Raw genomic sequence first — 27,168 nt, 5'->3', positions numbered from 1 at the left:
TTTAGAAAAACTAGTTTTGTTTAATTAAATCAAATAGGTACTGGTTAATTTTTAATATCTACTACGCTGGGTGAAAAATGCCCTTTAAACCACAAGTTCGTGGAAAGTATATTGTGTTGGGGGAGGTTAACATTGTTGTCACTGCACTACGTAGAAATATAAGGTAATTATAAATGTAACAGTTGGAAAAATAAAATGTTTATTAGTTTAGTTGGTGGTGGGCACCAAAAAACTAGTACTCAACTATTAGATTAAGTTAGTTTAACCTCAAAAATTACTCTTACAGTTCATGTGTTCATAAAATCAGTCTTATTCTTAAAATGACTCTTACTAAGTTTTCACAGGGTTTTAGCTGAATTAAACTGCCTGTCTGTTACATAACTAAATTGAATAAAAATAAACATTATTATTTTGCTGTAAGGTGGACAACACACAGTTACCAAAATGATCACGAAGACTCATTGATAACGAGCTTCAATAACTTGAAAACAGTGTTAAATCGCTGCGACGGTAGCCTATATTCATTTATTAAAAATTCATGATTATTAAGTATTTATCTACTGTTTATATGTTAATTACATCCTATGCATTTTGTAGCAAAAATTGTAAATGTATTTTTAATAAAAGCAAATCATATATATCCAATTTTAAATATGATTTTTCTTGATACTTAAAGTTTATGTTGTACAATTTTTTTCTTTTTTTATATATTTTAGATCTGTCAGAGCTAGAGGCTACAATTTTTCTTGCTCCTTTTCTTGAGGTTATTAGGTCAGAAGACACAACTGGTCCAATAACTGGACTTTCATTATCATCAATTAACAAATTTTTATCTTACAACCTTATTGGTAAAAGTGCTGTTATATTTTTTATATGTTTGTGATATTTTTTATTACATAATATTTTCGTCTTTTTAATGCAATATATTTATAACATAAATATTACACAATGTTTTTTCTTATGAGATGTAACACAGTTATTAAAGTATTTTAATGTCTAGAAATTATAAATTTGTAATAATATTAAAATTTTTGTCTTTTTACGTTTTTGTGGTAAAACTAGATGAGAAATCTACAAATGTTGCCCTTGCTGTATCTGGAATGGCAGATGCGGTCACCCACGCTCGATTTGTTGGAACAGATCCGGCAAATGATGAAGTTGTTTTAATGAAAATTTTGCAGGTCATATAGGTTTAATAATGGCATTTTGTATCGAGCCAATATTTCTTAATGAAAAGACTTATGGTTTTTATTAATATTCTTTTATTAAACAAAAAGTATATATAAGTTTAAACTTATTTTTTTATTTAATTTTAAGGTGTAGTAAGCTTAAATAAATTGTTGTTTAGGTGTTGCGAGCATTGTTACTGACAAGTATTGGAACGTTTTTAACAAATGAAGCTGTTTGTGAAATCATGCAATCTTGCTTTCGTATCTGTTTCGAAATGAGACTGAGTGGTAAAAATAAACTATTTTTAGTATATTATTTTTTATTTTTACTAACATTTATACCTATTACAACAAGAAAAGATGAAGGCTTAAAATAGTATAATGACTCAATCAAGACATACCTTATGTTTAATAGTCTACTTGTCTATTATTTTACTTATTCATTTTTAAGAACTCTTACGTAAAGCAGCTGAGCACACTCTTGTCGACATGGTTCAAGTTTTATTCACAAGAATTCCTGAGTTTACAGAAGACATTAAAAATCCAACTGCAACTACAATGCGAAAAGTAAGTTTTTGGGAAATAACTTTTTTTAGGCGCTAATGTCTAATATTTATGTGATAATGTCTAATATTTATGTGAAATGTGTCTAATATTTATGTGAAATGTCTAATGCGCTAATGTCTAATATTTATGTGAATTTTTATATTTTAGGTTTAAAAAATCAATTATAAATTGTTATAAAATTTTTTGTCTGATATTTAGGCATTTTCCCTTTGTTTTAAAATACTTAGCAGTTTATATATGTGATTTTTATTTTAAGTTAGTTAACTTAGTAGGCTATTCAAATTTTTTAGTTAAAAATGAGAGCAGGAGGAATGGGTGATTCGGGAAGTCGAAGCAAGCACAAAAGGCGAACAACCAAGCCTAAAAAGAATGAAACTTCAAAAAAATCTGTTGAGCCACCACCAACAAATTTAAATAGTTCTAGTCCTGCTATTTCTCCTTCTAATAGGTAAGCAAATTGTTTTTAAGATTTGGAAAACATTTTTTTGTTTTAACCTAAAAATAAATCTTATAGCCCTATTACTAACACATTTTTGTTATAAATATTTTTAAAGCACTGCGACACTTAACGGGGAGGTATCAAATGTGGAATCAACAACTAATAATCCACCTTCACAACCTTCGGATTCTCCTGAAGATATCGTGGAAGAAGTTAAAACTGTAGAGGCTGATAAAGTAGACTTGAGTTTAAATGAAATTGATGAAGAGGTATATAGGAATTAATTTAACCCAAAATTTTAGTTTGCAAAGCATGTGAAGTTCATAAAAATTGTCTAAATTTTTTAAAATGCATAAATGTTAATTTTTTAACTTTGATTTTTATTTTTTTGTAGTACATTTATTTCAAATACTATTTTTACAATAAATTAAAAAAAACTTTTATTTACATGTTTGTTAAAATTAAAATAACTCAGGGATCAATGGCGGACACAGAGGGAGATAAAGAAGTCCCAGAAAAGGAAGAAACTTCTTTAGCCCCATCCAACTCTCTTCTTCAATCCCAGGACTCAAATATTGAAGGTTCGGAGGAAGGTGACCAATCACAAGTCTCCGAGAATGGATCGACACAAGATGTTGACTTTACTAACCAATCAAATCCAAGAGGGGTAAGAACTTTAATATTTAAATATTGGTTGATTTGCAAATTGTTTTTATGCAAATTAAATAGTTTTAATGAAAATGTTAAAACCAAAAGTTATAATTTTTTTTTAATATTTAGACTCTGTATTTTAGGTCCGATTTACTGCTTCTCCACCGAGAGTTGGAGATGGGATTTCTGGTCCTCTTCTTCCTTACAGTCTTCCATGCGTGCGAGAACTTTTCAGATTTCTAATATCGCTAACCGATCCTCATGATAGGTTCGCATTTATTTTGTTTGTTATTGCACTGTAAAATACAAAGTCTTTAATTCAAATTTACTGGTCAATTTAAAATTTTTACAATAACTAATAACTTATAAAATTGTTTGATAATATAAATTTAAAAAACTACAATAAAAATGCACTTACTTATTATTTTTTAATGAATAAAATTTAGACACAACACTGATATTATGATGCACATGGGAATGTCACTTCTTATGGTATCACTTGAAGTTTCACGAGATGAAATTGGAAAATTTCCATCATTGTTGGCTCTGGTGAAGGGTGATATGTGCTGCTATTTATTTCAGGTAAAATTTGTTTCTAGCTGTATCATTTTGTACTTGTCAATAAATTAAAATATACTATTGCTTAAAATATTTATTACATTTAACATCTTTGTTGTTTTTTTAAAAGGTTTCACAAATTTAAACTACAAATTAAAAAGCGATTTCTAAAAAAATAGTTATAAGTAAATGGTTGTGCCTTTGGTTTGTAGTTTTGTAAATTTTATTTTGTTTTTTTATTTTTGTAGCTTCTTAGTGTGGATCGTTTAGGCCTTGTTGCTGCTTCTCTCAGAGTTTCACTTTTGTTGTTTGAGTCATTAAGATCACAACTGAAATTTCAGTTGGAGGTAAATTTTTAAAACTAAAAAATCAAACTTAAAATCAAATCCAAGCTCATTTTTAAAAATCAATTATTTTATATTGAACTTCAAAAAACTAGTTATGTATTTTTTTATGAAATTTTTTTTTCTTTTAGTCGTTTTTAAAAAAAATAATGGATCTTATTACAAGCGATAATCCTAAGATGACTTATGAGATTAAAGAGTTGTGTTTGGAAGCCTTAGTGCAGTTATGGCATATTCCTGGTTTGGTCACAGAACTTTATCTCAACTATGATTGTGATTATTACTGCAGCAACATGTTTGAAGATTTGAGCAAATTGCTTTCAAAGGTTAGTGTTTAATTTAATGTTTAATTATTTATAGTTCAGTGATTTTTACTTTGTATATATAAAAAAAAAACTTTGGAAAAAAATAAAAAAATCACTTTTTTTCGTTTATTTTGACATTCTAATAGACTTTAAATATAATCTTGCGACGATTTTCAAATCTTTAATCAAAATTATATTTTAATTTAAACAACAAGCATGAAAACATTTCCATGAAATCTTATCTAATTGTCGTCCAATTAACATACCTATAATGTTTGGTTCCTTTTTAGAATGCTTTTCCAGTGTCTGGGTTATACACCACTCACCTCCTATCTCTTGATGCTTTACTCACAGTTGTTAGGAGTATCGAAAATCGATGCAGTCAACTTGAAATTAAGACCCCAGACAGCTCTCCTACCATTCCTGGACCTGGTAAATAACAATAAAGAATAAACTCATATCTAATGTGAAGTATAGTTTTGTTATGTTCAATAAAAAAATGATTTTTTAAATGCAGCATACTCTAGATAAAAATGTGATTAAAGATAAAAATAATTTTGAAAATTTACTTAGCTACCCCTCATGCTTCGCCTCTTGCTACTCCAATTGTCTCTAATGCTCCACAGTGGTCACCTTCAGAGCCTGTAAGTGGCCAGCAGGTGGCGGCCAAGCTCACAGCCGAGATCCCACAAATTATTGTAGAAGCTGAGATAAAAATACCTGAAAGATTTTCCAAGGCTTTGCCCTCCATTGAAGAATTGCAACTTATCAAGCAAAAGAAAAAGGTAAATTAAGTTTTTAAATGTTAAGGCACAGCTTCAGTTTACCGATTTTAGGCATATAAAATTAACCTTATGAATTATTTTTAAAGAAGTTTTTAAATAATAATTATAAAATTACACTTTTTGTTCGTATTTATTATAAGTAATTTTAAAATATATTTTATTCTAGATTTTGCAAACTGGTACAGAGTACTTTAATCAGAAGCCAAAGAAGGGAATTCTTTTTCTCCAGGAGCAAAACGTTCTTGCTACTCCTCTGGATTCGAGGGAGGTTGCGTTTTGGCTCCGGGCCAACCCATGGCTCGATAAAAAGATGATTGGAGAGTATATCAGTGATAGAAGAAATCCTGAAATTTTAGACAGCTTTGTAAGGTAAGTAAATAGCCCAAAAATATTTTTTTTATTTCCTTTTTTTATAATATTCTACATTGATCTGTACATAAGTTTAAATTAATGTTTACATTTTAACAGAACATATAAATTTGAGGGATTGAGAGTGGATGAGAGTTTAAGATCTTATTTGGAGACATTCAGGTTACCAGGAGAAGCTCCTGTTATTCAACGATTAATCGAAGCTTTTTCTGCGTATTGGTCGGTAAGTAAACCAAATATTTAGTCTTTGTTATACTATGTGTGAATTAGATATTGTACAAAATAGGGTGTAGTCTTCTAGTGTATTATTACTCGTTAAAACCTTACTAATATATTTTTTTATTCGTCTAACCAAGATTTTTAAGTGCGTTATATCAATATATAAAAGGTATGTCCACATAGTGTTTTATGTTCTATTATTTTAACTAAACAAAATATAATTTTTTGTTTATATGTTAGTTACGTTTTTATTTTTATGTAGGAATGTAATCACCAACCTTTTATGAACTTGGATGCAGCATTTACCTTATCTTACGCTATTATTATGTTAAACACTGACCAACATAATAGAAATGTGAGGAAACAAAATGAACCAATGAAAGCGCATGACTTTAAGCGAAATTTAAAGGGTTGCAATGGAAGTTCAGATTTCGATCAAGCCATGTTGGATGAAGTTTATAACACTATAAGGTAATTGATAATCGTTTATTTCCTTTTTAGATTTTTAATTTTTTTTATTTTTAAAGTGTCAAAGAGATATTAACTTTAGGAAAACTAGTATTAATCTTATTACAGTGTATAGATGCAGTTGTTACTGCATTGTAATAGTAATTTATTGTTTTTCTTTCTGATTAGTTTTTGGTTGTTAATTATTGCACTTTTTATTTAAAAAATACAATTTTGAAGCATTTTGTTTAATGTTTTGCTTTCCTACATACTGACATGCACAAGTAAATGATTTTATTTATAGAAATGATGAAATAGTGTTGCCAGATGAGCAAACCGGGCCAGTAAGAGATAGATGGTTATGGAATGTTTCACTTAAAAGGGGAAACTCTGATGAAGGGATATGGCTCACTGCACCTTGTGCAAGGTTGTCAATTTTTTTTCTTCTTTTTTTAAATTATTTTTTGTTTGAGCTATTTTAAAAGGAAAAAAAAACTTGAAATTGTTTTTAACGTTTTTAAATTATATTATGTGTAAAACTGTGTGATTATTCATGTAGGTTCATTAACAAATAAAAATTTTTAATATGTTATGAGTTTGTGAGTGTTTTATAATTGTTTAACATTTAATTTATATGCTATACAGCAATGACAAAGAATGTAATGAAACTTCTCTACATATTTATGATCGAGATTTATTTGCGATGAATTGGGGACCGACAGTAGCTGCTCTGTCCTATGTGTTTGACAAATCTCTGGATGAACATATTATTCAGAAATCTATCACTGGGTTCAGGTAAAAAGCAGCTTGAAGTGTTATTGGATTTATTTATATGAACAATAAACAATTTTGTGTAGCAAGTATTGTTCTATGATTTTTTTAGGTTTCAAATGTTGTTTTATTTAAATTAGGTTAATTTTCTTTAACATGATTTTGTTGATTTTGATATTAGAAAATGTGCTTTGATAAGTGCCCACTTTGCCATGTGTGATGTTTTCGACAACCTTATTGTTTCACTTTGTAAGTTTACCACACTTGCTAATGGTGGAGAGGTAAGTCAAAATCTAGTTACAGTTATAACAATCCTTTTTTGGAGAGTCTGGTCCATAGATATTACAAAGTAAACTTTTGTTATAGAATTTTTTAATAATTTTTTATCACAGACACCAGAGGCAACTGCAATTATTTTTGGATCAAACGGAAAAGCACAACTTGCTGCTCGTACTGTCTTCCACTTGACCCATCGCCATGGCGACATTCTCCGAGAAGGCTGGAGGAACATTCTCGACATCATTCTCCCTCTTTACAGAGCCAAACTCCTTCCTCCAGCGATGGTGGAAGTGGAGGACTTTGTGGATCCAACTGGATCAATTTGTTTAATCCAGGAGGAGCTTCCGATGCAGAGGTTCATAGTTCAAAAAAAATTTTATAACTTGATGTTTAAATGGAATTATTTTTATTTAAATTTTGATTTATTTTAAAATTTTTAGTTTGGTATTTATATTATATAACAGTAGATTCTGTTATTTATCCCTAATATTAATCTATTTTATTTTAGATCGGATTCCTCCATTTTCAACACATTTTATCAGTTCATGACTCTGGGAGGTCCAACTGATAACTCCAACAACAAACAAACCACACCTGAGGACCAGGAAGCCATGAAATTTGCACAGGTTAACTTTTATTAAAATTTTTACAAAGACTATATTAAACAATCTTTTTATCTTAAAATTTTGGATACAAAAAATTTTTTGTTTTGATTTTTATTTGTTAAGATTCTTAAGTGTGTGTAACAAAAGTTTTATATTTAGGAATGTGTTAAGGAATTACAGCTGGAAACTTTGGTTACTGAAAGTAAATTTTTAAGACTGGATTCTTTGCAGGTTTGTTTTAAATTTTCCTCTTTTACTTTTGTTGTTATTCTAATGAATTACAAAAACTTACCACTAAAACATTAATTTTAGGAGTTGATTAAAGCTTTGATGCAATCTTCAAGAGGACCTCATGTTCATGAAAGTATGGGGACTTCTTATTCTGAGGATTCTGCCATTTTCTTTCTTGAACTTTTGTTAAGAACAGTACTACAAAACAGGTTTGATTGTTAATTGGTAAAACATTTTTTTTAATCGATTTAAATCTTTTTTTTTATTTGGATATTTTTTGTAGAGATCGCATTCTGTCATTGTGGCAAATGGTGCGCGACCATCTCTACACTACTATTGTCATGGCAACCGAGTATAGTCTTCTTCTGGAACGAGCAGTAGTAGGATTGCTTAGAATGGCAATCAGACTTCTTCATCGTGAGGATGTTGCAGAAGAGATCCTTGCATCTTTGCAAATATTGCTTATGATAAAACCAGCTATTATACACAGAGTAATTCTTTTTTTAAGTGACAAATTTAAACTAGAATTTGTGAAATATTAAAATTAACTAACAATATATTTAAAAAAAATTATTTTGATTAGGTCAACAGACAGATTTCTTACGGTCTTCATGAACTTCTGAAGACAAATGCTGCCAACATCCATTCTCGGGATGATTGGATCACTATCTTTACTGTGATGAAATGTGTTGGGGCAGGAGCAGGTCCTCCCACCATCTTGCAACTTCCATCCAGCCAGGAAGTCCAGGAGGATCAGCAGGAAGCTACTGAAGAGGAGTTATCTGATAGAAGTAAGATTATCAAGTTTATTTAAAATTTTTTTTAAGTAACTAAATTTTAGCAAAAAGAAAAGAAAAAAATTTAATGAAATTTTATTTTTGTTTGTGTAGGAACAGTTTCTGACAGCGAGACGGCTTTGAATGAGAATCGGGGTTCTGCTTTAACAATAACAAGCGATCGTGGTTATATATCTGATGGTGAACTTTATGAAAAACAACAAACTAGAAGTAATTCAGAAGGCGATTTTCAAGCACCGGTAAGATTTATCTGCAATTTATTTTTGGCTGATGTTTTTAAGATAAGTTGGTAGATCTAGCTTAGGGGCAATTTAATGCAATAACAAATGTTTAAGTTATCTGTACCAACCTTTACAAGGTTTTGGAATTCACATAGCAATTACATTAATGCTTTATTTATTGATGCTATGTCATGATATATTAGAAGTGCACTATAACAACAAACCTATTGTTATATTAAACTAGTCCATTTTAAAAAAATTTTTGGTTATATATAAAGTTTATTAAAAGCAAAAACCTGTTAAGGCATTACGTTTTTTTTATAAAAGTTTTTTTATAAAAAAAAATACATTTTGGTGATATTTAAAAAGATTTTTTACTGTTAAATTTGTGTAACAGGATTGCTTGGTGTTGGTAAGTGGGTAGTATGCATGGGTTCATAATGTAATTAATAATAAATTATTTAACTTGTTAGGTTGTATGCTCCTCTGTTCGTGTATCTTAATTTTTCTCCAAAAATTTTCATTAACTTTTAAATGCTACTTGATTTTCTTTTTTTTTGAGGCTTTTGATATATTTTTTGGGCTTTTGATATAAATTGGCCAGTTTTTACCTGAACATTTCATTTCTTTTTTGTTAATATTACTGATTCAAATTCATCATAACTTTTCAAAGCTTCTTTTCAAAAAATTTTGTAGTGCTTTTAATATTTAACAGAAATTTGGTTTGTCAGTTTTAACTTTAAAAATTAGTATGGGTAAATTTTTTTATTTTAAATCAAAAATAATTTGTAAATATTTTTTCTTGTTAGTGTGTTATGTTTATATTTAATTAACTAGTTGTAAAAATGTGGTTTTAAAAAAAAGCTAAATTTGCATGCTAATATAGTTTTGTATTGGGATTACAAAAAAAAAATTGTTTTAGGAATTTATTATTTATAGTCTAGGTGAACTTTATATTGGGTTATTTTTTTGCTGAATAAGGTGTTAAGTTTTTTACGTAATAATTGTTGTTTAATTTGTTATAGGTGATTATAAATTTAAATGCAGCATGGGTAAAAATTGTGCAAAGTATTAATTTAGATATAGAATATGTATGCTATTAATTTTTTTAATAATAAATAATTTTGAAAACATTTTATTTAGAAGCCTCAAAAATCGGAAGAAAAATCATCTACAATTCAGGTTGGTTGGCAAAATTTAAAAAAAATAATTTAATTTGATCCTTTTCCATAATTTTATTAAATAAATATTAACAAACATTGCAACAATTAGTTTTTTATATTGGTTAGAACTTCCATATTAATCTAAAATATTTTAAAAAGGCAAATTTTTTTTATTAACAAACTGTACCAAAAGGTTATTCCCCCTCCTCCAACCCCCTGCAATCAGTTTACTCTTCAACTGGGTGAAGAACTAAGACAACACGACATGAGATCGATGGTGAAATGTTGTGAGACGCTCGCTTTTCTAGTTCGTGATGCTGCTCACGTGACACCGGATAATTTTGAGTTGTGTGTAAGGTGTATTAGAACATTTGTGGAGGCAAGCATTAATGGAGGTATTAGCCAATCTTTATGTGCCATGTATAAAAGCTGTATATATAAAAATTATAAACAACATACACTTGTATACACTTGCTTCATTTATATTTTAATCCTAATTTAAAAGTACATTAAAAAAACAAGCTATTTAGTGATTTGATGTTTTTTTACTTTTTGTTTAGTGAATCGAGCCCACCATGCTGCTACAGATGTTCATCAACAAAAACAAGACAAAAAGAAATTAAAAAGGAGGAAAGATCGAGATAATAAAAGGAAGGGTCAACAGCAAGGTGCTAATGGTGGAAGGTAAAAAAACAATATGTGATATCGGTTTATTGTTTACTAAGCTTAGTTGCGCTGTAATTAAGTTAGGGACTTTTAAATTCTAATTGCAAAATACTAAAGCTGTATTTTCAAACAGTTTAAAATTATCTCAAATTTGTATTACTTGTTACTGGTGTGATATTGCCTTTATTATTTTTGGTCAATATTGCAAGTGCAATATAAAAATTTAAATTATATTAACAGACATGTTATGGGAATGCATTCAGATGATGACACAGCTGTTGAGAATGTACCAGGAGGTTATCATACCTTGTCATTACAGGTAAGCATGTTACATTTATACAACTTACTAACACATCCTTCTTTAAAAAAAAAAACCTAAACAAGATGCTATTTTAATTGTTACTTGCTAGCTTTGAGTGTAGAAAAATAGTCTAGTAAAAAAAAACTAATTTACATTTTTTTTACGAATTAGTTTAGAAAAAGTTTGATGTTTAGACTTTTTTATAATTTATTTAGCTTTTGGATTTGATGCACACTCTACACACCAGAGCAGCATCAATTTATAGTTCATGGGCAGAAGAAGAGATGAAACGAAGTGACAACCAACAAATAATCATTACTGCAGAGGCTTCAAATTTATGGGACAAGTGCTGGTGTCCATTGCTACAAGGCATTGCAAGGTTAGAACATTAAAAATTTAATCAATTTGTTTTTACCATTGTGTTAATGGTGCTTAGTATATTATTTTAAATTTTATGATTCAAATTGACCTATTCCATTCTTAAAACTACATGATTAAACACCTATATTTTAATAGCAGTTAAAAAAAATTACTTAGCAATATCTTTTCGGGTTTATTTGATTCAAAAAACAACTATTTTGTGTTTGCAGGTTGTGTTGTGATGCTCGTCGACAGGTTCGAACCTCAGCTCTAACTTATCTTCAACGAGCATTATTGGTTCACGATCTTCAAACTTTAACTGGAAAGGAATGGGAGTCTTGCTTCAATAAAGTAACTTTGAATATATTTTTTTGATCCTTTAAAATCTTGTTTTAATAATGGAAAACAGCTAAAAATTAAATTTACTATATTTAATGGAGCACTGAAAAATGTTTTAAACTTAAAACTAAATTTCAGAAATTTTTAAAAAAATTGTGTATTTAAGGTTCTGTTTCCACTTCTAACCAAACTGTTGGAGAATATAAGTCCTGCTGATCCGGATGGAATGGAGGAAACAAGAATGAGAGGAGCAACTCTTCTTTCTAAAGTAACTTATTTTCAAATTAAATTTTTTTTTATAAAATTCTTTAATCTTATTTTTTTAAGGTATTTTCTAGTGTGCCTACATAACTTAATAGCAGCATGTTTTTTTTAAATAACATAGAAGACCATCTGTAAAATAATAGTTTTCAACTAAGCTTTAAGCAGTTTCATTAATGTGCCTTAAACAAATTAGCAGATGGATTATAGTATGTGCTCAACCATATTAAACAGTTACAAATAAAGTTTAAGGGTATGAAAGTTATGTGTCATTTGCTCAGTCTTTTAACTTGATTTTTGCATGTTATCATAAGTTATTAAAAGTTAACTTTTATTTAGGTTTTTCTACAGCACCTCACCCCTCTGTTAAACCTCCCAACTTTTACTGCTTTATGGTTAACTATCCTGGATTTCATGGATAAGTACATGCACATTGGCAAAAGAGATTTATTAGTAAGTTTTCTAAATTTGAATTTCACTTTTATTTACTTAGTTTTTTAAAATTACATTTTTTATTTTTTTTGTTTGTTTTTCTAGTTTGAGGCTATTCCAGAATCTTTGAAAAACATGTTACTTGTCATGGACACAGCAGGTATATTTCATTGCAACGACACTGCAAGTGGTTTCACCTCGTTGTGGGATGTAACATGGGAAAGAATCGACTGCTTTTTACCAACTTTAAAAAATGAAGTTTTTAAACCAACTACCCCTGGTTTGTATTACTTAAGGAGCCAAATCTAAATATTAGTCAAAGTTTTAAAAAAAAAAACATTTTTATTCAAAGCCACAAAGGTTTATTTTATAACAATTTTGTAATTTTTGTTTAGAACCAAAAAAGCCTGAATTAAGTGCTCCACAACCTCCTGAATTGCAACGCGAAAGCGTTCCACCCATTTCGGCCCTTCATCAACCTTTCCCCCAACCCACAGCCCCGAAATCAAACCTTGCCCCAACCAATATTTTTAACCCAGCAGGGATAATTTCAACTCCATTACCCAAATTGACCCCACCCACTAGCCTCCATGCACCTTATTCAGCCCCGGTTAATCCCATTCCAATGGGGACACTTGGAAGTCTCAACATGGGTACTAAACCCGGAGTTCGACCACAGACCCCACCCCAGGCCAATCAAACACCTGCAAACATAGTGAGTGGATCATCGTTACGTTCTAGTGCACATGCATCCATATATGACTTGTAGTGGCAACTAATATTTTAACGGTGGGGTTTTGCTTTATAGTTTGGGTTTAAACTTATATACTAACAGTTTAATTATATCTTATTAGTAATCATTTTAGCTCTTTTATGCATGAGAATATAGATCTTAAGATGTTGCTAAAATTGTTAAGCATGACTTTAGTTTGGCATTGTCTTCTTTAAGATAGTGGTAAAACTTCTTCGTTTTAGGGTTTCGTATACAAACCATTTCTTAACAAAAAATTTACAAAAATTCAAATGTCATATTATTTAAATGCATGAGTTCTTTTGTTATTTATAAATTCCACATTGTTATTTTTGAAGCTGATGACCCCAAGCACCCCTAACTTTATCATACCACCACTTTTACCCCAACTATCTCAACCTTCAGCCCTGGCTCAAGATCCGGTTAACCCACAGGAATCACAAAAGGTGGATCCCAACGAAAAAGTTAAATCTGCTTTAATAAATATGCCAGATATATCCAGCCCTTAATCATAACACCCAGTCTTGATGCCTATATTTTGATTTTATTTTGCGGTGCTGTAATGAACTTTGCTTTACATAGGTTGTTTTTTAATTGTAACTTTTACTATTTAATATGTTGTTGTGGTTTTTATTTAGTTGTTATTAAATACTAAGGCTAAAAAAAATTCAAGAAGCTCTGTCTAACATTTTATCATTTTGTTGTAGGTATTTATTGTAAAAATCTTTTGTTAGAATAATATGTTAGAATTTGTTTGTGCAAATTAACTAGATATAAATTTGCTTTTTATTTATTTTTTATCCATGTTAATTTAAAATTTCTATTCGACGGGGGGGTTTGATTTTGCAACTGTTTTTGTTTGTGGTGTTTTGGTGAATTAGTATGTGCAATGGATTTAAAATAAATAGTGTCTAACTAAATATAATATAACTGAGGTTACGTTGTTTATTCCTAATATGTTGTTAATAGGCCAAGAACATCTAACATATGTCTATAAACTATCTAATGTGTAATATAGTCAGATACAAGATTAATTGAGTAAATGGTAAATACAATAAAGTTGTTTAACACTTGAACGGTAAACCGGTGTCATGGAAACGTTATCTAAGTTTCAAACAATAATATTTGCTCATTTGTAACCAAGTCTAGTTGTTCGGCGCGAATCCATATTATTTCGCTTACATCTTCGTTTTATTCGCCCCAAAAAAACATCACGAGTTTTTTTGGGTCATTATTTGATCTGTTATCCAAGCAATTCCTTCTTCGAGGCCATCCCCCGTTAAAGCGTTGCTTTCGCATACGTTCCAGGGTCTTCCGGGCACTCGTTGGTTTCTCCATTTTTTCGAGATTGGGGTTCCACCCTTGGTCCATTCACCTCGATCAAGTTCAAGCAGTTGAGCGCATTTCACAGCAGAGGCAGATTCCCTTAGGTCGGATTTGTTGGCATAAAATAAAATTGGTAGATAAGCCTTTTTCTTTATCTAATGAATTAAAATTATTTTTTTATCAATTATACAAAAAAAACAATTTCAACTTGACTTACAAATTTAAGTAACTTTAAATTTACGTTGGATTTGGACCAAAACTGGGTAACCACAAAAGTATGTACTATTGAATGTAGCCAACATTTCTATTCGCTTTGCCGACTTAAAGAATTTCACTTAAATTCCGTTTTAAAAAGTTGCTTAACCTATCTTTTACGGCGACATGGTCTTGTAATAACAACACTTACAAGATTATGGCTTAACAATAGACTCAGTTCTTCTTTGACTACAGCCATTCTAATTTTGTCTGTGCTATCAATAACAAAGATAATTGCATCGCAATCCCCGTAATAATGTCCCCATAAGTTTCTATATCGTCCCTGTAAGGCAAAACATTTATTTTACCTTTAAAGTTAGCGCAGGCACTGCCTGAACTTTTGCTATATGAATCAAATTATTCATTGTTTTTACCTGACCCGACATGTCAAAAACAGTAAGGGAAAGCTTTCCGGTTAACACTTTTTCAACAGAAAAACCGACAGTTGGCACGATCTCAACTTGTCTTGAGTTTTCAGGCTTCAGCTTGTTGATGATAGTTGACTTTCCGCTGTTATCCAAACCAACACATAGAATATTTGCTTCGCGCTTTTTGCCCTATAAAACTTGGTTGGTTATTGCTAATTTGAAATATTAAATAATCGAAAACTCGCTTTAAGCTTGTTTTACGTGCACAAGTGTTTAACTTAAAAATTTACACTTACAAATAGCCAGGCGCCAAATCTAGCTAGAAGATCCATTCTGCAATTTACACATTATTTAATTCCACTTGAAAAACGTTGACTTTAAATATCATTGTTAATTGCGATGTACTGTTAAAATTAACTCTAAACAATTTACAATAGTATTTAACGTAGCGAGCTCATGTTTGTAGTTGACATATTCTTATAAACGCTTGATAATTCTATCAAATCGAGAGATTCTATTTTGGTAACTAGAAAACGTTATCTACCTTTTATATATTTTCATTTTATTACACTAGCTACATGGAAATCACACGTTTATTTTGAAATAGTTTATTCTTGTTATGAACAATGGTATGCCAATGTTATTTTAAATTTGTACTTTTCTGATAAGGTATATCTTTAAAAAAGTTGTCTTCACTATTTCAACTGTTTTAAGGTTAAGCTTTCTAATTCTACGACTTAGTTTAAGAACAAAGCGGCTTAAACTTTACAAATCAAAGCCACAAGAGCAGGCGAGGCAACTTTTCATTTGAGTGTGTTTGTGTAAGGCTTTTGTCACGTGGTCATATTATTGTGAATTCAATAGCTATTGTGTACAGTGATGGGATATGACAATTACATTCTTTTTAAGGCTGTCATTTATTACAAAGATAAGTCTAAAAATTTAATTTTTACCTACAAAAATGTTATAAATAAAAAACACTCTTTTTTGCTACTGTTAATAAAGCAAACTAACAATTTAGTTATATTTTTTATATCGGTTCGTCTGTTCACAATACGACTGTTTACAACAACTTATTCCAGTCATATATTTTGTAACGCTGTAGTAATGCCACTAGGGGTACATAAACCACGCCCGATATTATAAGAAGAACTATCATGACTTGAGCCCAAGCAGGATATACAGTTAAATCTTTTGTTGCAGTAATTGGATTCCAAGTCATGTATGACAAAGGCTCTTTTGCGTATGTGTATATCGACAAAACAACAACAATGCCAAGAACTGCTGGACAAACGAATATCAGTGTAATCTTCCAATACCAACTCATTTCCTTGCCACTTATGAAGTAAACGTCTTTTTTAAATCTACACAAATTTACATTTTTAATAATTATTATTAACAATCTATTTTTTAAGTAGGTAACTTACAACAAAACACATTTATATTATTTGTTGCAAGGGTAGTCTATCTTAAAATTGGAAAATAAAAACTTCGTTGTTTAGTACTGTTCGCATTTGGTTTACTACCTGTCAATTGAGTAGACAAAAATAACTGCCAAGTTTTCGCAAATCACTATGATAATAAGAGTAATATTTGCAACATTTGAATCAAATAAATCAAGAAAATAACTTCCAGACTCCATCGTAAACATCAACCCAACTATGTACATCCCTATTATTACAAAACGTCAATTTACCAATATTAGATTTATTATTTACGATTACCGTTAGTTGGAGTTAGAGTGAAAAGCACGATGGTGGGTTAATTGCTAGTATTTATTCTCCTACTGAGTATCACAACACGTGTTTATACCTGAGCAAAGAATAGCAGCTAATTTAAAGTTTGAAATTTTTGCCCCAAGATCGGTGATGTTGGCAATTATTCCAGTCATTGTTCCTAATAAGCTTCCTCCTCCTATACCAACGAGCATGACAAAAAAGATAACTGACCACAGCTGTGGAAACGGGAAATTGGCAATAGCCTCCGTAAAAGCAATAAACGCTAAGCCTGACCCGCCAACAGTCTTTAGAAGTATATAAATAAATACTTTATACTTGTGGAGTTATACATTATACCAATCATAACACAACACATTTTATAAATTAACTACCTGGTTAAGTTCTTTTTCTATCGAGCATAGTTCCAATGTTATATTTTTTGTTGCTTCCGTCGTTGAATTTATTAAAACTTCGTTCCTATTGGAAAACAACAACAATTTAAAATTTGCTAAACAAGACCTTAAAAATTATTAAAATTAAAAATAAAACTGTAGTAATAATGTTTTACCGTAAAAGACAGTTTTTCACATTTACATCAGCCTTGAAACCTAATACAGCAAAAACGATGACTGCCGAAAATATAGATGTTAGACTGTTTACTGACGCTACAATGTAACAGTCCATCATACAGTTTCCATGAGGCTTGCTGTAGCTAGCATATGCTATATAAACTCCGTACCCCATTCCAAGACTAAAGAAAATCTGGGTAGCTGCATCGCCCCAGGTTGTAGCAATTAAAAGTTTGCTCATCTGCCGTGTAAGTATATTTGTTAAAAATTGTTGGTTGTATATTGCTAATTTACTATAAGCTATACTAGAACTATAAACTTAACTTTAGGTTTACATTCGTTTATTAATAAATATATATTTACAGTAAAAGACTTACATCAATTTTAAAAAGATATGCTACCCCCTTAAAAGAACCTTTTAGTAGAAGTGCTCGCACAAGAAAGGCAGTTAGTACAACATAGCTAAAATAATCAATTTATTAAATTATTTAATACGGTTTAAAAAATGATTAAATTTTTTTAACTTACGGAAATATAACGTTAAAATACATAAATTTTCCAGTTGATTTCGGTCCTTTAACTAAACCAAAAAAGATTATGACCCATGCTCCAAGTAAAGAAATAGCTAACCACCATTTGATTTCATCTGTTAAAATAAAAAGTAATTTAACATTTTATTAGGAATTTTTAAACTATTCTAACATTTACGCTTTGTACATCATCCCTAAAAATGAATCATTTGCTTACATCCATTTTGTATTGATGTTGATATATCTAAAGTTTCTCTGTACCAAAAATAAACTGTTGAAGAGGATTTTATGCATTCTAAAGCCCCGGTTTGGTTGGCAGGTGGACAAGATGTCCATGGTAATGGTGAACGAAATGATTGAACGGCATACAGTAAAGCCCACGACACGATTACATTGTAATACATTCCTATGTAACAAGCAACCTGCAAAATTGAGGAGAAAACGTCAGAGTTACATTATTTGCTGAATTGACGAATCAATCCATGCAAATCTAGTAAAAGTACGCATTTCAACAAAAGAATGTTAAAAAATTGCCTACAGGTAATCGACCGTTACATAGTTTGTTTGTCATGTTCATTTATTATATTATCTTTTTTGTATAACCATATTTTTTATTAAATCAACCTAGATGTTTTTAAGTATATTAAATCTTTGAACATTTTCTTTAATTCAACTACAATTTAAATACTCTAAAAGGTATATATCTTTGTTTATTTACAACAAGCGATGAAATTCCTATTCCAGTTGCGTAGGGAGAAACTTTGCACCAAACACCGACCGCACCTTTTCGTAATCTTTGCCCCATAACAAGTTCAAGAAACAGAAGAGGGTAGCCAACAAAAAACAACATGAGAACGTAGGGAATAAGAAACGCCCCTTAAAAATTTTCAAATTGCTTTTATGCCCATTATTGCAAAGTAATTTTGTTATAAATTAGGTATTAACCTATTATTCTTGAATTTTAAACTTTAAACATTTTTTAGATTTAAAATTTTTTTTATATATTTACCCCCTCCATTCTTTTGACACATATAAGAAAACCTCCATATATTTCCCAATCCTACGGCATTGCCGATTGATGCCAAAATATATTCGGTTTTATTACCCCAGGATTGTCTTTTATCTGGTGGTGAAGTTTCTTCACTTAGTGGCAGAGTTTCTAACCGTACAGGATCATTTTTATTTTTCATGTCTTTTTGTATTGTTATTTTTAAATATAAGCCTATGCTTGAGTTTAAAAAATAAAAAATTAAGTCTACGTTTTTTAGCTGTTTAAAAGTAAATGACTGCGCTTCGAGAATTGTTTTGATGTCGTTAAGCTTGAATTATGCTGACGTACAGAAACAAAACCCGTTTTTAAATATTGTTTTTTTTTTAAAACTGTTAAAAAAGGTTTATTATAGCCTAGGTTACTACACTTTTTTGGTTAAATTTAATGTTTAGTAAGTCAAATAGGCTAATGATTAAAAGTAAACTAAAATGTTTTACTTGGTATTACAATATTTAAAACGACGATGAAAAATACATACTTAAGCACCAATAATTTTAAAAAATGGTTGTATCTGTCCATATACAAATGCGATTCGGAAAACGTCTGTTTTAACAATGCAAATTACTGAAAAGAAAACTGGCCTAAACGTACAATAAGCTTTTTCACGAACAAATTTTTAAATAAAAAAGTTATTCTCGATTACTTTATTACACTCGTTCTCTTGGTTATTTGTAAATTCTGCCACCTATTACCTGAAAAAATTTAAGTCACGTATATTGAGCAAAAATGTACCGCAGAACTGAATCGGTTACATTGTTTGTTTAACTTCGTAAAAACACAAACAACATTTAACTTCAACTTACATTTATGTTTTAATCATCAAACTTTGATTGCTTCAAGATTACCGTAGAAATATTTATTAAAAAATGGAAAATCTAAGCGTTGGTACGTATAAATATTTCAATAACGCTGAAATTGGTTTGTTTTATTGTCAAAATAAATTATAGTATTGGAACTAAAGTTTAAAATTAATACGAAATTGTAAGTTTAAAATTTATTTTTTTGTTTGTAGATTACAATAAATTTATGCTAAAATTAATTATAAACATTGGTCATTAATTTGTTTGCTACTTAATCTAAAATAACTTCGTAAAACCTAATTTATTATTTAAGTTTGTAAATTCAAGAAAAAGTTTAAATAAAAAAAAATAGTAGTATTTTTTATTTTACAATCTAACCATTTTTTAATAATTTTTGTACAGAATCTGAAAATGTTAAAGCTAAAAGTACAATTATTGTTGATATGAATGATGGGTCAGATGACTTTCAAAATAGTGAGAAAAATGCAGAAATAAATATCGATCAAATTGAAATTCACACTGAATCACCTCGAAAAATTCAACCGAGAAGCAAAATATCTTGTTTATTACCAAGAGAGTATCCTTTTTCATGCCCGGAATGTAATAAAGTTTATGTCAATTTTAAACTTCTGCGAAGGCATTACAGGTAAGGAATTTCTTTTAATAACAGCTCATGCATCAAAAACTGTTCATAGATATATATATATAACAAAAATGTTTCCAATTTTGTTTAAAAATGCGTAAATTAATAAAAAAAAATTAAAAAAAAATTTTTTTAATTGTTGTTCATGATTAAGTACTGTAATTTAAAGCAATTGTTTTAATTAATGTTCAAATTTAGAAATCATGAAGAAAAAAAACATGCATGTACTCATTGTGGGCAAAAGTTTTTGTATTTAAAAGATAAAAGGACGCACGAAAGAACTCACACAGGAGAACGACCATTTGTTTGTCAAGTTTGCGGAAAAGCTTTCAATCAAAAATGTACTTTAGACAATCATTTAATTTCCCACAACAAAACGTAAGTTTTTTTTAAAATTTTTTATAGCAGTTACTTTAAATGATATTTTGTTTTTTGGTATCTTATTTCAACCTTGTAGCAATTTTATTTTTGGGCAATTTACATTGACACAAATTACATTCTAGTAAACATGGACAAATGGTATCATTAAATTGTAGTCTACTTTTATTACTAAGCATTAAGCTAAAAAGTTATTTAATTTAGTGTGAAAGACGAAGTGTGTGATATATGTGGAAGAGGTTATTACTACAAAAAAACGTTAGCTCAACACAAGAAAGAAAAACATGGCAAAACTTCAGCTGTATTCTTATGTCCAAAATGTGGAAAACGCTATTTGGGGTATGTGCATTAATGGGCAATTCTTCGGTAACGGAATTACAATTACTGTGGTTTACAAACTTATAATTTTTTTAATATAATTGAAATCATTTTTCAAGTTAAAACAACCCATATATTGCCATTCTAAATTTTTATAAGCATAGAAGTCCAGTTCGAACTTCTATGCTTCTTGAAAATTGAAAAATGTTTGGTAACGGAATTATGCCAATAAATTAGATATAAAAAGTTGGCTAATACTTAATCCCAATTCGTCTGAATTTTATAAAATTTAACTTAAATTAAACAAGTGTGAATAATTGTCCTTATTAAAAGCAACAAAAAGATAGCAAATTTTTTTAGTTGGGGTTTAAAAAATATTTATTTTTTGACAAATTAACTTAAAAAAACCTGGTAACGGAATTACACTTTATGTAACAGAAACCCACTGTCTAATTTTGGCATGTAACTTTAGTCTTAAATTTACTCAATTTCAGATAAAATTAAAAAAATTGGTTTCAGGTACTGTTAAAATAAGAAACAAACCTAACTAAAATTTTTTTTAAAAAATCTTGGTAACGGAATTACAAAACTAAAAACTACTAGGTTTTTTTTAAAATAAACTCTTAAACAGAACAAAACAAACCAAATTTTAAAATTCCTAACCACCATTTTAACAAAAACTCCAAACATAACTGCAAAAATAAAATTAACAAACAAACATAACATGTTTAAAATTTTAAATTGCTAAACTCTAAATAAGTAATAAAATTGATGTCGCAGAAATAATTTGTTACACCTAAACAAAACGGATAATTATGCAAAAACAATAGGTCTAGTGGGTAAAATAGCTTATAATATTGTGTGAATATGCCAAATATCAGTTAAAAATCAACTTGTTCGCTATGAATATTTTTATTTAATTTTATTTAGTAATATATGTACCCATAAAACTAATTTATGAATTTCAAAACTACCTTCTCACAAAATTAAAAAAAATGGATATTATATTACAATGCCATTTCATTTTTTTACTTATAAAAATAATTATATTATTTTAAATCATTTAAACCAGGCAGAATAAGCATTTCTACAAAATCCCTGATGTTGTAATTCCGTTACCCGTAATTCCGTTACCATTATTGTAGATAAAATTGATAAGGAACATTAAAGTTTAGTTTTTATTTATAGTACTTAACAACTAAAATCAGAGAATTAAAAATATTAAAAGTTGTATTTGAATAAATTTCAAGTTATAAAACTTTTTATGTAAATTCGGTAACGGAATTACCTATATTCTTACAAGTTAAAAACTTAAAAATTGCTGATTTTTAAATTGTAATATAGAATTTATGGTTTAACTTATATTAACCATATGTTTAAACCTCTTATACGAACACATTACAAATCCGTTGTAATCTGTTTTGTAACTTTTATATTAACTTAAAATTATTTCTTAAAATAGCCATAAAAGTGCAAAAAAATTTGTACATTTTAAATTTAAAAAAAAAATCACTTATAAAAAATTATTTGCCTAAATTTTTTTAAATTTAAACTTTAAATATCAAAACCAAAGAAACAGGTAAGTTAATTAAACAAATAATTTAAGTTAATTTTAAAAAAAAAAACACTTTCCCAATGAGAATTGCCCTAATAGTTTTTTTTATGTTATTTTTAATTGTCACTCAACTAAAAGCAGTAACATTTTTGTGTTTAGCAATACCAGTTTTATTAGTCATACACTAAAATGTGGCGTCGAGCAACCTGAAATGACTTTATATCGATGTGGAAATTGCGGGGAGGTATTTGAAAAAATCAATGTTTTAAAAAAACATCAGGTAGTTCTTATTTTTTAAAAGTCAAACGAACATTAAAATTTAAAGCTTAAAAACACAAGGCTAATAAGTTTTAATTATAACACCTTTGTAATATTTTAACTTTGATATTTTATTCTTGTAGGAAAGTTGTATATTGAGCCAAGTTTATCAATGTGGTGTGTGTGGCGATACCTTAGACACTGAAGTTTTATTAAGAGAACATATGTTGTTAGAACATCAAGTTGCCTTTGATAATTGCATTCAAATCCAAGTTGAAGGACCAGAAACTAATGCCGAGGTATATATTAATCAATAAAACTATAGCAGTTGCTAATAGTGGTTATAATGTCACTTCGGCCACTTTGCATTTAATATGCATGTGGTTTTTATAAAAATATTAACTAATTTTGCAATTACATTTGTAATATTAACTGCAATTATTTTTTTGTGTTTTTAGCAACCAAAGCAAAGTCGGGAAGAACCAGGTTCTAATGAGATGCCAACGATTGAAATTGTCCAAGACCAAACACCAACTTATGTTATGAAACAATCTTCTAATACCAAACCCTCATAGTGGGGCCTACTGCTTTGCCTAGTGATGCTTAAGCCTTGTTTTATTTAATATTGTAAACAATAATGTGCTTTGTGTTATATTGTTCCCAGTCTAGATTTGTTTTTATTTAATAAAACCTTGTTTAAGTTATTCTATAGGTTTATACAATTTACTGCAACACCTGTTCTATGTTAACTGATAAAAAGTATATTTCGTAGATTTAGAAAAAAAATAGTAAAAGTGTGTGTATTTACAAAAAAATCATGTTCGTTTAAATTAACAACTTTTAAACACTATAACAAAAAAAGGTAAGTGAAAATGCAATTTCAGATCTATGGCAGGAAAATTAAAATATTCAAAAGTTATGTAAATGCTTTCATTTCCCAAACTTACCGATTACTTCTCTGTAGCTTTTCAAAGCACACGCACGAGTAAAAAAAATAATTTTAAGCATACAACAAAAAATAGGCGCTTGCTATGTTAGCATTGTGTGTGATTACTTTTACAACCCTAATTCATGGTAACCATTGTCATTTCAAGATGCGAAACATTTCCTAGAATGTCATCAGAATTGGCGAATTCAGCCTGTATTTAATGTATTGTATTGATAAGCCTTGACTTAATTAAAGTAATTATAAACAACAAAATTAATATCGTTGTCTTTATAAAAACAAGTGATTTTAAAAACTTACTTTATGCAACGGTGATGCGCGGACATGCTTTCGTTTGAAAAGTTGTCGCAACTTTTTCGTTGAAAGTTGTATTCTCTCCTGCAAAAAAATTAATTGCAAGAGTCATTTTCTAGAAAAATAAGTTAAAGTATATTTGCGTAGCCTACCTTAAAATTTAGCAGAAAGAATGAATTAAGAATTGGGTTAAGGGCACTGTTAAAAAACGCAAGAGAAAAAGTAATGTCTTGAATGAGGCTGCATTTTGCACCACTAATCCCTGGTACTCCACTTATTTGTGCTAGATGCCAGGCGTGATAAGGAAGCCAGCATACCGCAAATGCCAAAATTAGGCAAGGAACCTGTTTAGGGTAAAGAAGGGGATTAGCACTTGTTGATTGATTCGGTAATCATTTTTCGTTGTCTTACTTTTAAATATTTTTATTGGACACGAAAACTTACCAAAACACCCATTAAAACCTTGGCTCGTTGGTTGTGGTCTTCAGTAGTTTGTTCCGTTGACCTTTCGTTCTTTAAAAACTATGAAAAATACCACTATTTATTAAAAATATCATTTAAATTTATTTTAGGAGAATGGTTGACTTTATTTAGATTCGAATATATATATATATCAATATATATTGTTATACTTGGCGTGTAGTTTCATTTTCTTGCTGATCGCTTTCTTGCGTTGATGCAACTGGCGTTCGTGTAAAAATACTTCTTTTAAAAAGTATTATTTTTGTGTAGCTAACTGTTATGATCAAAAATGGGATAACAAATCTAAAAAAAACATTATAAATTCTACTTTTAATAATAATAACGATTGTTATATTTCTTTAGATTATCGTATATAAAACTACACTAAATGATCAAACAAAAAAAATTCTTTAAAACTCGCCTACTTCAAAGAAGTTATCAATATTATTTATGTTTTAAATGCATTTTGAAATAAAAGAAATACTATCTTTATGGCAATTTTACTGTCATTCTATAGTTCAACAACAGGTTGGAAAAATAATTAAAATGTAATGTAATCAGGGGAAAAATAATTCGAGGAGCCTAATTAATGCGATGGGTGGAAATGTCAATTGGTTAAGTTTGGATTTCCTGATGCAAAAACAACAAAATGCGTAACATGAAACCTTTGTTTTTTGACTTAAATCAGGCACAGATTTTCGTTTTGAAGTATTTTACCCTTTAGTCATTGTCCACAAAATAATTTGCAACAACAACCTTGATTGATTTAGAAAATCATTGTTGTGACATGTAAAATCCAAACATAAAACACTATTTAACATAAGCTAACTGATCCAAAAATTCTCAAATGACAGGGTATTTATATTGATAGTATGTAAAGATGGGCTGGATTTTATTTTAAAACTTATTTAACTTACCCTATCACGAAATTGCAAACTAGCCATACGTGAAGACTTTTAACTGGGGGATGAGAACATGCAACTAAAGGATTTTCCAAAATCTTGTTCTGCAGTTAAAATAATTTATTTGGGTTAATCTACAAATGTTAAAATAGGTAGCAAAGACCTAAAAATCCCATGGGAAAATGTATTAGTTAAAGATTCTATAAATGTTTAAACAAATCCTTATGATTAGATTGTTAAAACATGCTGTTATTTTTACGTAAAAGTTTTATTGATATTATATATGGATACAGTAATGTGGGGATAATACCTCTATTGTATCGGTATAAGTTTCCTGATAATATGATTTGTTTTGAACATTATCGTCGTAAAAGGAATCCAAATAATCGGAATAAATATAATCTTCTAAGCACTCAAAAGTCTTATTTGTAGATTTCTCGAGTGTCTTAAAGCAACAAAATGTAAACGAATGAATAAAACATAAATATCTTTCGCATAATAAATTTTTTTGTAATGTTTTTCTATCCAAGTGTTACTACTTACTTTTTTGAACGAAGGCCCGAAGAAATCCTCATAACCCGGGAATTTAATTGTACAATACCCGAGATTGGATACTTCGGCGAAAGTTAGAATTGGTGTTACAGTAATCAAAGCCATAATCCAGATGCCTAATGAGATAAAACAGAGTCGTTTTCTGGCCTTGGTGCGGTCAAAGGTCGCTGGTCGGCAGATGCTAAAATATCTTAATATAAAAATATAAAAACGTTTTAAAATATTTTCCGTAACATTTTTTACTGCTAAAACGAGGGCAATTAAACTTTACCTAAATATACTGTAAAATAACCGCCAAATGTAACTCTAGCCTAATTGTGTTTGAATAGTATTTTCTACGACAAATTACCTGTCTACAGACATTGCGGTTATAAAAAACACAGATGCGTAGTAATTTAGAAATTTGATTCCCTCTTCCATCTTGCAAATCACTTTACCAAATATCCAATAATTACGTATCCGCTGATCAATTGAAAATGGAAGTGTAAGAAGAAACAGGGTATCGGCAACAGCTAAAAATATTTATTTAATTTAAAAAAAAGTTGAATGTGAATATACATGTAAAACCAATTAAACTTTTTATCAAAAATATATGCATATAATTTTACATTTAAAATAAAGCAAACAACATTACCCAAACTCAATATTAAAATGGTTGACGGTGCTTTGAAGGTTGTTCCTTTTCGGCCACCAACAAGTAATGAGATTAATAATATTATGTTTGCTACCAATCCTACTGCACATATTATTCCATAGGTTGCTATTATCATGTTTTTATCTAAACTTGAACTGGGTTCGATGTTGCTTAGAAGTTCATACATTGGGGTACACTTCGTATCCATGGTACTGCTTCTTTGTCGTTATCGATTTAACGTACTTAAATTAAACACTTTTACACTAAATTAAAATAATACAAATTCTTATCTTTAAATATTTACAGCTATAATACATTTTTGGTTATTGCCTGTATCACCTGTTTAAACTACTTGCTAAAAATATTTAGTGTTTAAGAAACTTTAACAGTTTAAATACTTATGCTAGCAAAGCGTGTCTGCAAAATTATACCCTTGCGGACTCGGGTACTTAACATTTCGATATGTTAAATACAATCCTAACATTTGACCTGTTGTTTTACGTAATTGTTCTTTGAACCAAACTAAATAATGCGACGTTTGACATTATCGAAATTCCGTAAGTGTCAACAACTTTTTGA

At 29.3% G+C, this 27,168-nt stretch overlaps 4 protein-coding genes across 4 annotated transcripts; 2 read left to right on the top strand and 2 right to left on the bottom strand.

The window, feature by feature from the left end:
* The first annotated feature begins 10 nt into the window (after nt 1-10).
* Nucleotides 11-13,949, top strand: LOC145744034 (Golgi-specific brefeldin A-resistance guanine nucleotide exchange factor 1-like). The gene is given in 39 exon segments (XM_082562129.1): nt 11-163; nt 422-510; nt 717-848; nt 1,063-1,181; nt 1,349-1,457; nt 1,621-1,736; nt 2,027-2,184; nt 2,291-2,444; nt 2,651-2,842; nt 2,970-3,094; nt 3,273-3,408; nt 3,633-3,731; nt 3,860-4,054; nt 4,324-4,465; nt 4,607-4,818; nt 4,985-5,187; nt 5,287-5,410; nt 5,669-5,877; nt 6,158-6,280; nt 6,499-6,648; nt 6,806-6,905; nt 7,017-7,258; nt 7,412-7,529; nt 7,668-7,739; nt 7,821-7,948; nt 8,023-8,230; nt 8,323-8,775; nt 9,155-9,169; nt 9,901-9,939; nt 10,114-10,315; nt 10,481-10,604; nt 10,827-10,905; nt 11,103-11,266; nt 11,478-11,598; nt 11,753-11,854; nt 12,187-12,300; nt 12,385-12,559; nt 12,675-12,994; nt 13,369-13,949. Coding segments are annotated over 39 exon segments (5,820 nt in total). The 5' UTR covers nt 11-77; the 3' UTR covers nt 13,540-13,949.
* Nucleotides 13,728-19,056, bottom strand: LOC145744381 (sodium- and chloride-dependent transporter XTRP3-like). Its single transcript, XM_082562305.1, has 14 exons — nt 18,806-19,056; nt 18,515-18,672; nt 18,014-18,218; nt 17,795-17,912; nt 17,644-17,728; nt 17,266-17,507; nt 17,090-17,174; nt 16,792-17,002; nt 16,506-16,650; nt 16,103-16,343; nt 14,986-15,168; nt 14,763-14,894; nt 14,406-14,505; nt 13,728-14,351 (listed from the first exon to the last, which is right to left on the bottom strand). Exons 1-14 carry the CDS (start codon nt 18,984-18,986, stop codon nt 14,242-14,244), a joined length of 2,196 nt encoding a protein of 731 aa, XP_082418431.1. The 5' UTR covers nt 18,987-19,056; the 3' UTR covers nt 13,728-14,241.
* Nucleotides 19,057-19,606: 550 nt separating this feature from the next.
* On the top strand, nt 19,607-23,848 carry LOC145744713 (zinc finger protein 711-like). Its single transcript, XM_082562640.1, has 7 exons — nt 19,607-19,732; nt 20,050-20,293; nt 20,489-20,668; nt 20,873-21,007; nt 22,701-22,821; nt 22,943-23,098; nt 23,258-23,848. The coding sequence occupies exons 1-7, from the start codon at nt 19,714-19,716 to the stop codon at nt 23,372-23,374; spliced, it is 972 nt and encodes a 323-aa protein (XP_082418766.1). The 5' UTR covers nt 19,607-19,713; the 3' UTR covers nt 23,375-23,848.
* LOC145744551 (delta-type opioid receptor-like) lies at nt 23,545-26,887 on the bottom strand. Its single transcript, XM_082562429.1, has 10 exons — nt 26,590-26,887; nt 26,305-26,467; nt 25,947-26,145; nt 25,714-25,848; nt 25,419-25,507; nt 24,672-24,804; nt 24,484-24,561; nt 24,192-24,383; nt 24,046-24,123; nt 23,545-23,938 (listed from the first exon to the last, which is right to left on the bottom strand). The coding sequence occupies exons 1-10, from the start codon at nt 26,795-26,797 to the stop codon at nt 23,864-23,866; spliced, it is 1,350 nt and encodes a 449-aa protein (XP_082418555.1). The 5' UTR covers nt 26,798-26,887; the 3' UTR covers nt 23,545-23,863.
* Nucleotides 26,888-27,168: the final 281 nt, after the last annotated feature.

Source organism: Corella eumyota, chromosome 1 (genome assembly GCF_963082875.1).
Source record: "Corella eumyota chromosome 1, kaCorEumy4.1, whole genome shotgun sequence".
Taxonomy (NCBI): Eukaryota; Metazoa; Chordata; class Ascidiacea; order Phlebobranchia; family Corellidae; genus Corella; species Corella eumyota.
The sequence above is the reverse complement of the archived record's forward strand: the minus strand, read 5'-3'. Positions and strand labels throughout refer to the sequence as shown.

Bases quoted from the DNA above. Each gene is read 5' to 3' on its own strand.
- LOC145744381 (XM_082562305.1), bottom strand. From the start codon at position 18,986: ATGAAAAATAAAAATGATCCTGTACGGTTAGAAACTCTGCCACTAAGT. The intron at 17,508-17,643 runs GTAAGTCTTTTA...CTTACACGGCAG, and splicing joins CATATCTTTTTAAAATTGAT to ATGAGCAAACTTTTAATTGC. The intron at 14,506-14,762 runs GTAAGTGTTGTT...CATTAGATAAAG, and splicing joins TATTGTTAAGCCATAATCTT to AAAAAGGCTTATCTACCAAT.
- LOC145744551 (XM_082562429.1), bottom strand. From the start codon at position 26,797: ATGGATACGAAGTGTACCCCAATGTATGAACTTCTAAGCAACATCGAA. The intron at 26,146-26,304 runs GTAATTTGTCGT...TTTTATATTAAG, and splicing joins ACCGCAATGTCTGTAGACAG to ATATTTTAGCATCTGCCGAC. The intron at 24,805-25,418 runs GTAAGTTAAATA...TGTTTTTTTTAG, and splicing joins GTTTGCAATTTCGTGATAGG to ATTTGTTATCCCATTTTTGA.
- LOC145744713 (XM_082562640.1), top strand. The intron at 20,669-20,872 runs GTAAGTTTTTTT...TATTTAATTTAG, and splicing joins TTAATTTCCCACAACAAAAC to TGTGAAAGACGAAGTGTGTG. The intron at 23,099-23,257 runs GTATATATTAAT...TTGTGTTTTTAG, and splicing joins GACCAGAAACTAATGCCGAG to CAACCAAAGCAAAGTCGGGA.